Consider the following 10,433-nt stretch of genomic DNA (forward strand, 5'->3'; position numbering starts at 1 on the left):
TCTTTCCCTCCAATGTCCATGGAGATAAAATTCATTAGTGCTTCAAAACACTTACAAAATTAACGTTAATGTTTAATGATTCCTTTCTGTCTTTCTGCCTTCTCTTTCCCCATTCATGTGTTGTCTTCTCATACGGTTTTATACTTTCACACTTATCACTGCAAAAATTGAGATTTTTGCCATTTGTCCAAGAAGGATGGCAGCCTTCACTCAAGATGGAAGAAATTTGAACTTTCTCACCATAAAAAAGTTACATTTTTGACCAAAATTCATATATTGGGAAGTTATGGATGTAATCTGAAATATTTACATTAAATATCATTCCACAGTTTCTCATGAAAATTTAGTTTAGGCTTTTTGAGTCCCATTTTCTTTTTTTGGGCCTTGAGGTGAGTTTCTGTATTGCATGCTGCAGTTTCTCTCTGTAAAGAGTTGAGGAATTTTGCTCATGGTGCTCAAAACATCAGTGCTGACAAGGGAGGACATCAGTCCAAACCCTTCACCTTGGGGACATTCACTTTTTTCCATGGAGAACAGATGTTCTTGTGACAAATGTCATTTAGCAGAAAACAAGGTGCTCACTTGAAAAATAACACTTGGCAGTATCTTTTACCAGCAAAAGGAATAAAGTGACTAAAGAAATTCTGTATTCAGTATGTGCCAGGGGAACAGAAGCTGGTAAAGGAGGTCAAGGAGAGCGTGAGGCTGCTGCGGCGTGTGGGGAAGGAGTGCATTGACCAGAGGAGAGAAGCCATCCGGAATGGGAAGGAAGCCACGCTGGATATTCTCACGCAGATACTGAAAGGAGATGGTAGGGGACACATTGCTGTTGGAGTTAATTCATCTGTGGCATGTTTTGCCATGAGATTTTGGGGATCTGAACTTTCATCCTCTGATGTCTTCAGGAGGGTTTTGTCACGCTGAAGACAGTGAGAGTTCCTCTCTAAATTCTCCATTCCTTTGTGTTGGATCAAATGTAAATCAGATGTAAAAAAAGTCACCACTGAACTGCCTGCTCAGCATCCCCTCCCGATGCCACTTCAGACAACATGTGCAAAACAGGACAGAACATTCTGTCTGTTCCAGTTGAGGCACGGGGACATTTTCTAATCTTGTTTGCTTTTCTCTCTTGACAGCCCTGGAGGAAACTAGAGATGATGAAAACATTCTGGATAACTTTATCACTTTCTTTGTTGCAGGTTGGTAGCTATTTTAATGTTTGGATATGTCATGTGGGAAGCCGTACTCATTTTTGGGCTATCTTTAGGTGTTCAGTGTCCTTGTTCATTCTGTGTGATGCTGCTGTAACCAGGAGTCACTTGGTTGTAAGACAGCAGTATTACACTTGGCATAGGACCAGCTGGACAAGGTCTGAAGACAGCTCTTGGTTTTCTCATAGGCAAATGATAAGTTGTCCTCCTTCAGTCATATCAGCACAGCAAATAGTGCCAGGCCAGTGGTTTCCAAACCGTGGTGCAGAGGGCAGCACTGCCCACTGGGGTGCAAGACTATTCCCCATGGGGTTCTGGCCCTTCCTCCCAGGTCCTGCTATACCCCACTGAAAGCATCTTCAACGTATCCCACATGTGTTTATGTCACCTCACACACACAATTAAATGCCATTCTTGCCTTAAGAGCACTGGTCAACAGTTGGTAGAAGAGGGCACTGTCAAGCCTGTCAGGAAAAACAGGTGGAGATGTTACATGAGGTAAACTGTAGAAAGATTGGTCTTGCAAGTCAGTAGGATGTAGGTTCCTAAGAAAGCAAGGTCAAAACAGTGTTCTTGTGCAAGAAAGATGTTACTGCCCCAAATAAACAAGTACATCTTTGCAGAAGTCTGTTTTCTGTAATGCTTCAACATAATGCATAGGCCTATCTGAAAAAATGAAAACTGTCCACATAAAGCAGCCATTTCAAAGGAAGATGGTTAGAAGCTCTGTTTTCCCTCAAAACCAGTAAATCCTTGCTTCTTGGCAGAGCTGTGTCCCCCATAATATGACAAGGCAAATATTGAACCTCGCTGGTCCTCCTGTTGGGGAGCTCATACCCAGAAGTTGCTGTATGCAGCCACTGCAGGTTTCTGTTGAGCAAGATAGCGCATATCTTTACCAGTTATGTCTTGTTCTTGTTGTTCTTGAAAGCTCCTTATGTAGAATTTACGTCCCTTTTAGTGTATCCTTTAATTTCTAGCATACTTGAAATTAAACATTTGGGGCCTGATGTTTAAAGTTTCCTGTTCACAATCACACTAGTAGGCAATCTTTGTATCATATTATTATTTTCTGCTAACCTTTAAACCATTTTTTTGGTGTCATTAGGTCACGAAACCACTGCCAATCAGTTGTCATTTACAGTAATGGCACTGGCACAGCATCCTGAAATACTGGAAAGGTAGGTGAACTCCAGTTTGCAAACGCAACTTGCTGTTAATTTCAAGATAAACTTAATTATAAGGATTATTAAAAAGCTAGGATCAATTCCCAATAAATTCTAGCCTCCCTTCCAAAATAAACAGTTTCATAGTCCTGACATATTTTAAATTTTAAAAAAGCTTAAGATGAATGAATCACTTTTCAAAACCTTTATACAAAGCTGGTCCCGCGTCCTGCCTGATTCAGCTGCACTGTAGGCACATTGCTCCATCCTGGTAGGAGGCACAAGTTCAGGCAGGCTGGCTGGGAATCAGTCGGCATTTTGCCTGAGGGTGGGAGTCAAAGTCCAACTCAATGTCTGGAAAGTAAAAAGTGTAGTTTGTCAACTTGCCGAGCAAGTAATGAGTGTCTGCAACTAACACTTTTTAAATTTAACTGCAGGGTTCAGGCTGAAGTGGATGAAGTTCTTGGTGCCAAGAAAGACATTAACTATGAGGATCTTGGCAAACTCGCGTACTTATCGCAGGTACTGTAGGAGTGAGGTAAAATACCAGCCAGTCAGAACTGTTTGGTAGCACTCTTGTCATATCATGGGACTGCCAAGAGGAGGCCCACACTTCTAAAATCTTAAGAGCCATGCCAGTATTTGGTCCTGACTGTGTTTGTCCCCAGAGGGTCAGCAAGCAGGTACCATGAGCCATTTGCAGCAGCCCAGCTGTTTTGAGAAGGATCCTCATCAAATTTCTTTCAAAAATCCCATTATTCTTTCACTGCTTTCTTTAATTATTACCAAGCTGGGAGCTAGAGCAGAGTTGCCTAGTCCCTGCCTGTTTGAGCTGAAACCAGAGCTGAGAATTAAGAAGGATTTGCAACTTTAAGGCCAACCTGTTCTTGAGTCCCAGGTGCTTCCCAAGCTTACAACTCTATTTTTGTTTGATTATTGTTAAAGCATTTCTAGCTATTTTCTCTCCACATGCCATAAACTGAGTGGGATTTGAGGACATACAAAAATTATGGTTATTTTTTGCAATTTCAGTTCCTTATTATTCAGTCTTGAAACCCTCTTCGGTCACTAGTGGGCGGGGGGGTGGGAGGAGGAAGTTTGGTCCTAAAAGAGGTCTTATATATAGAAATGCTGGTTGGTAATGAACTGCAAAGCCAGGGTTTAGCTACTCACCAGCCATTTGTATTATGTTTCCTTTTTTACGAGATGGGAGATACCAGCAGCCCTCAGGAGACGCTGAATCACAGTCCTGGCAGCTATCCTCCTCCTTAAATTCCCTGTGATTTTTAGTAATCTGCCATGATTGCTCTTCTCTTAAATTGCCCTGTGAAGGTGTGTAATGGTGTTTTACCATTTGCCATATCCCATTCCACTGTGCTTTGACAGCAAATAGATTTCAAAGGTGTATTTCTCATAAGGAAAAGGCTTCTCTGTGTGATTACAGAAATCAGCAGGTTTCCTTAGGCTTCTTCAAACACCATCACAATTGTACCACTCCAATTAGGACGAGGTATCTAAGCCTTTCAGTTTAAGACAGATCACATGAGAGCCTCTCAAAGCAGATTGTTTATTTAACAAAACAAACTTGGATCCGTACAAGCGAAATCACAGTCACCCTTGGTCAGAGCCAGTCCATCATGGAGTATCAGAGACCATGGGACTTCTCTCCTGTTGCTCAGACAATTCTGAATCCTTTTGTCCACGCTTCTTTTTCATGAATCCACTTGTGCATACATGCCATTAATTGCATTTGCAATGCGATGTTAATGTGCACTGTTAATTAGGTTTCACTTTGATGAAATAAGCCATTCTTACAGCTCACTGCCACCAAAAGAAATGCTCTCATGCTATTTTTTTCTCACTGTTGCCTATTAATTTTCCTTGGCCAGTTTGTTTTTTGTCATTTTGGTGCTCTGACCTAGCTCAGCTTCCCAAGCAGCAGAAGCAGAACAAAGGCAGGAGTGGGAGTGCAGTGCTGGGAGTGGGAGGGAGGTGGGAGCAGCCACCCATCCTCGAGGCAGCCAGCACCGAGAATAGCTCATCAGGGGCATGAAACTTCACTCTTGGATATGCCCTTTGAATTTGCTTCCCAGTATTTTTTCATGTGGTTATTGACCTGACTCGAGGTGTTAGATTTGTTCAATTCACGGTATCTCTTCTGGGTTTTGCTGCTTTTTTTCTGTATTTTACCCGTTCTAAGAAAGAACCAGGCCTGAAGGAGCTGACTTAGCCATATATTTTGCCCACAGAAGTCCAAGGCAGATACACCAGCATCTGTTCCGCGAGTCAGAAGCTCCCATTAGCCAAAGCAAAAGGCCATAGGGAGGTAATTAATTTTATTTCTGCTTCCTACACTGTATTAATTAACAGATCTTTTGTACTTTCACTGACACAGGTTTTGAAGGAATCGCTGCGGCTGTACCCACCCATCCCGGGGACGGTGCGCCGGTTAGAGAAGGAGCATGTCATCAACAACATCAGAATTCCTGCAGACACGATGCTCATTGTGAGTCCCACCCACCAGTCAATCCAAATGTAATGGATCTGTGTATCAGAGTGCTAAAATCCTCCCTGGGCATATTTCTACTGGCTTCTCTGAAATTTTGGCCAAAGTTGGGGTATGAACTGGGACTCTAGATTGTTTTTTGCCTGGGGAGTGGAAGGCAGTTACGGTTTTGTACCTGTGACAACAAAAGTGGCATTTTCAGTCTGCTGCTCCTGATTAACGCAAACAAACTCTTTCTTGACAGTTCAGCACTTACATAATGGGAAGGATGGAAAAGTATTTCAAGGATCCACTCACTTTCAATCCAGACCGATTTAGCAAAGATGCACCTAGGTGAGTTTCTTTTTACTCTCAGGTTATTAAATATGTAACAAGGCACCATTACAAGGAGAGATTTCAAGGGGAAGAAAGTAGAATAAAACTATTTTTCCATTGCAGTATGGGTAATGCTAAAGCCTTATCCAAATGCAAATAAAGAACAATAATGTGAAGCTTCTGTTCAGAAGTTCTTCATACCACACAATACCTTACAAAAAAAGACCAATACTAATGTTATGTAATGTTTATATTGAGGTAAAAAATCAAGGTTTGGGTCAAAACCAGGTTGAATATTTGCCTTAATGCAATACAGACATTTAGTGTGTGGCAGCTCTGGTTCAGGGTTCTTGAAGTGTCTCTTAATTAGAGAGAGAAGAGGGGCAGGAGATGCTGTTCAGCTCTGCAGGCTGTCAGCCGAAGCCTGATCAGTAGGAGGGATTGCAATAGGAGAGACCACTGACCTAAACAGCTGCTGCTCATCCCTGCGTCTAACTACTTCATGAGTTGGGGGTTGGACTTCAGCCTAGAGTTAGTCTGGTCTCCTGAACCAAATGCCCCATTGTTCACATGGTTCAGAGCTGTCCAAAGAAGCAATAATGTGGTGGATTGTTAGGTCAGCTTGACAGGCTACAGAGCATTTGGAGTATGCCTGACATTCGGCTTTGAAGTAAGGTTTGCACACATTAAAACAGCTCTGTGAGCTGAGCCATATAGTAAGAGGAGATGATGAGGAAACTTTCTGCAGAGCTATATTGCTGCTCTGAAGTAAAAAAACACGTTAATTTGGAGGTTGTCTTAACAAGTCAGCTAGGTGAGGTAGTATTTAGACCATTTCCTTGCTGCTGTGATGAAATGCTTGCTTGCTTCTTTACAATCAAGCTGTCAGAATGACAGATTTGAACACTTTTCTTTGCAGGCCATATTACTGCTATTTTCCATTCTCTCTGGGACCCCGATCCTGCATCGGGCAGGCATTTGCACAGGTAAGCAGAGGCCTGGGACAGTGCTTTGTAGTGAGCACTGGGCCAGCTCAGGGTGTGCTGGCCGTGGCTGGTGGTGGGTGACCAAAGGCCACACTGATGGTGCACTGACCCTCTTCCCCCTGGAGGGAATATGCCCACCATGCCCACGACAGGGCACGTCTCTGAAACACTGTCACATGTACTGAACAGGTCCCATGTCACTCGTGCCCACATGCAGCCAAGGTGCTGGCAGGGGAGGGAGCAGCAGGCTGCTCTCCCTCGAACTGTCCTGGGTCACCCTGCTTGAATCCAAACCCTTTGATGGGGATCACAGTCAACATCCCCTTGCCAAACGAGGTCAGACACCTGAGGGGTGTGCAGGGGCTCTTAGGGACCACCCTGTGGCTGCAGCTGGCAGAGTCAAAACAGGGAAAACATCAGCTGGCAGAAGGTCACAAGCCAGGACTGGCACTGAGGAGGTGAGGAGGGGGCTGTGTGGATGAGAGGAACAATTTAATGACGTATGTGGATGTGGTTACTTGAGCATGGCAGAGAGCATTTTGGAAGGACAGTAGGAGGCCAGTTCTTTGGGTCTATGCTGTTGAGTTCATCTAAGCACCAGTGTTCAAAATCTTTAGGTTAAATTGCTTGTTTTTACTTACGATTTCCAAAACAGGGTTAGCACATGAACACAGGGACAGATCTTTGTGCCTGTCAGTTGTCTTCATATCCAGGAAGCCCCAGGTGACTGTTCTTCCTGCCCAAATTCTGTCAGCTGCATTGAGTAACATCTAAGTTTAAAATCTCTGTATTGAAAAAGCAGCATGACCTAATACACTGACTTTTAAGTAGCTGAAATCCAAGCTGTATTTGCTGTCACTGATGATAAATTTGATTTTTTTCTTAACAGATGGAGGCAAAAGTGGTGATGGCAAAACTGCTGCAGAGGTTTGAATTCCAGCTGGTACCAGGGCAGAGTTTCAAACTACAGGATGCTGGAACCTGTAGACCGCTAGATGGAGTAATGTGTAAATTAAAGCCACGGAGCCCTGCAGGAGACTGCCGGGTGTGACTGCTCAGGAAAGGAGCATGCCATGGTAGTGGTAGCGTTTCTTCTGATTTTGAAGATCTTCATGCTAATCAAAGGTTAGATTTTGCAGGCTCCTTTAGAGGATTACTCGACTGAAATTCTTCCTAGCCTTCCTCATCATTTACTGAAGAAAACTCTTAGGAGACTCACTTTAGGTATGTTTGAGCATCTTCGATCTGGAAGCATACCTGGAATTGCAAAGCCTGTTATTTTACTGGGGGACTCTTTGGTTCTGATCAGACTTGGAAAAGAACATCCTTTCACTGGAGTATATGTGGAGCTCCACACAAACCTAAGCTCAAATTCCAGTTGATAGTTTCCACTGAGTTTACTTATGACACAGTATGGTCTAAGTAAGCCCTTTTTCAGGGAATTTCCTATTTACACATTGAAATCAGAAAACTTAGTAAAGCACAAGATTTGGACTTGGGAGGAGAAGTTTGGAGATATTCTCTAGGTCAAAGCAATTTCACCATCTGTTCTCTAAATGAGAAGAACCATTGATAGCAATTTGAAGCCTAAAAATCAGAGACTGAGGCCACTACTTTTTCCCTGTTGCTTCTGACTTATTCAGTCTTCCATTATTATTGAGAGCATAGATTTCCAGTCCATGCTGGTGAAAGGGCCTCTCCTGCTTCCTCCTACCCCTCCCCACAGCCTGTGCTTATTCTCCTGAGACACTGGGTGGTCTTGCTGATTTTGTTTTTGCCTGGATAATTTTCTCCATCTGTTTTACCACAAAGCTATATTGACACTTGTTCTAGTAGGTACAGCAGGGTTGGAAGTGCCTGCAACCAAATGCTGCTTTAAATGATATTGCTGCTGAAGAAATGTGTCTGCAAGTTGAGCCAGAGGCAGAAGAAGGTCCTACACCCCTTCTTCAGCAGATGTGCCAGAATTGTAGGTTTGCAGCCTGGCTCTGCTAGGGGAAAAAAAACCATCGTGTGAAAGTGCCACCTTCCAGAAATACATGGATACCTAATGTGAGTTTGGGCCTCATCTATCATGAAATACAGGGAATTCAAAACAATAGCTGCTGCTATTTCTTACCTTTTTGAATTAAAAGGGCAAGAACACAGTCTGTACACTGTCAAGTGCCCATGGTGGTTTCCATACCAGGAGAGTAACGTCCCAGAGCTTTCCCTTGTTCTGCTCCTCTTGTGTACCATCTCGTTTGCTGCAGCAGTGGGACAACAAGCCAGTAAGGTTGATGCAGCTTTTGATAATATAAGCGATGTCATACAATGTACTAATATAACTTGTACCCAGAGGTACTGATACCTGTATTACAAGGGATGGCTTAGTCCATTTTTCAGTAGACTGACTTCTCAATCCCTTATGCTGGAGATCTGCTTATATCCTTGAAGACATTAATAAAATCTGATTGGGAAAAGCTGAGGACTCTCCAGCTGGACATGTGTTCCTGAGAGCTGATGCGGTCGGGAGTGGGATGCTCAGTGCCACTTGGGCTGGATGTGCTGGTGGTGTAACAAAAGGCTGAAGCCTGAGGATATGTTGAAGGGAGGGAAGTATCTCGGTGGTGTAGGGAGTGCTGGGGAAAGCTGTGAACAGCACACAGACAGTTCTACAGATGTGCTGGCAAGTCATGCTATGGAGATGCGAGACACCACAGTGCCAGTGCTCTGCTCTACTAATGAATGAGTCTAGGTGTGTCAATTGTACAAACACACATTCCCTTCTGCTACTTCAGCAATGAGGACAGGAACATCCAAGGAGGGCTCAGGGGGAGCGGTAACATGTTGAAACCCTGCAGTGAGTTTTGTCAGACCTCATCAGCCCAAGACTGATGCTCCCTGCTCTGTGCTTATCCCCCTCAGAGGATATTCTTCCTGCTCTCTGTAAGCCCAGATGTTATCCAGCTCTCCAGAGACTGCTGACACAGGCCTTCCTGCTGTTCTTACACCTGAGAGCTCTTGCCAGACTGTCGCCTGTCAATGCTGATTGCTTTCCAGCAGATGGCAAGCTCTCCCTGTCGGTGCACCCAACAGGGTCTGAGCTCCTCAGCATTGACAGCTCCTTCTCTTAGGCGACAACCTGTCTTGGCTCCTCCAGGGCATCCTACAGCAGGAGCAGGTAGTGTCCTGTCATGTTGTGCAAACACCCTGCAGTGCTCTCACTGTTTAGTCCTGCAGCCTCAACCAGGAGGTGATCCCTTGTCTGCCAAAACCAAAAAGGAGCAGGTTCAGTAAAGCCTCCTCCCTGGAGCCCTGCATGCCAGCCGGGTGCTGGTACAGCCTCTGCCAAACACTATTGTGAAGCTTCAAGCCACAAGTGCCCAGGCAGACCCAGCTGTGATTGCTGTAGGGCACGAAGAAGCTTTGGGCTGCAGCTTTCATGGACAGCACAGAGAAGAACAGTTTTCCCTTGTTCTGGGGAAGAAAAACATGTTTCACTTCTGGGGCAAGCAATTGTCTTAACCAAAGCCTCTGCTAGGGACCGTGCCTGGGAAGGCAAAAAAGCAGAGCAAGGTCTGTCTCCTCTTCCCATCTGCTTGTAGGTGGAGTTCCTTTTCTTCTTTTCCATTTACTGGATCTTGGGCAAAACAAAGAAAAATCTGGAAATGGCTGGGGGGGTGATTTTTCCCTGGGTGCCACCCAGGCATAGCCCAGGGCAGCCCTGTGTGGTGTGCCTGGGGGCTGGATGCAAAAGGGTTACTGTGTTGACATGGGACTGCAAAGCCGGGCTGCTCAGGATGGTGAGCAGTGCCCACACCCCAAAGGTGAGGGCACTGGTGGTGACACTTGCTCCCGAGAGTCTTTATCAGAGGTTTCTAAGTCTTCCTCCTGTTCCGACAGATGGCTGCTGCGTGTGTCTTTGATCCTCCTCCCAGACCTAAAAACTCTTTGCCTCCTGGACTGATGCTCAGGACTTTCTTGTGTGTGCTCAGAGAGAGGAGTTCCCCCCAGGATTTCTCACCAGGTTTTTTATGCTAACCCACGAGCTTAATCTTGTCCCTTTTATGTCAATGCCATAGACAAGAAAGAGGGAGAATGCTGCTGCCTAGACCTCTTGGGACAGGAGGGAACCATTTAGGGGACATACACCCAGAGAAGCCTCTGTCTTTCAGAGGAAGGCAAGCCCCTTCACCACTGGCATGGGAAATGGGGACCCTCTCACCCCAGCTACTCTGGAGCACATCCACACCTCATGTACAGAATC

The 10,433-nt window shown here is 44.8% G+C and overlaps 1 protein-coding gene across 1 annotated transcript in view; it reads left to right on the top strand.

The window, feature by feature from the left end:
• CYP46A1 (cytochrome P450 family 46 subfamily A member 1) overlaps positions 1-7,402 on the top strand; it is a gene marked incomplete at its 5' end in the record, with an annotated part of 10,905 nt that extends 3,503 nt beyond the window's left edge. The window contains 8 exons of the mRNA XM_010173329.1: positions 655-811; positions 1,137-1,199; positions 2,320-2,392; positions 2,815-2,899; positions 4,773-4,883; positions 5,128-5,216; positions 6,118-6,184; positions 7,074-7,402. Of these exons, the coding sequence (XP_010171631.1) occupies positions 655-811; positions 1,137-1,199; positions 2,320-2,392; positions 2,815-2,899; positions 4,773-4,883; positions 5,128-5,216; positions 6,118-6,184; positions 7,074-7,235 (807 nt within the window). The remainder of the gene's footprint in view (positions 1-654; positions 812-1,136; positions 1,200-2,319; positions 2,393-2,814; positions 2,900-4,772; positions 4,884-5,127; positions 5,217-6,117; positions 6,185-7,073) is intronic.
• Between the last annotated feature and the right edge of the window lie 3,031 nt (positions 7,403-10,433).

This window comes from Antrostomus carolinensis, unplaced genomic scaffold (assembly GCF_000700745.2).
Source record: "Antrostomus carolinensis isolate BGI_N321 unplaced genomic scaffold, ASM70074v2 scaffold55018, whole genome shotgun sequence".
NCBI classification, from domain to species: domain Eukaryota; kingdom Metazoa; phylum Chordata; class Aves; order Caprimulgiformes; family Caprimulgidae; genus Antrostomus; species Antrostomus carolinensis.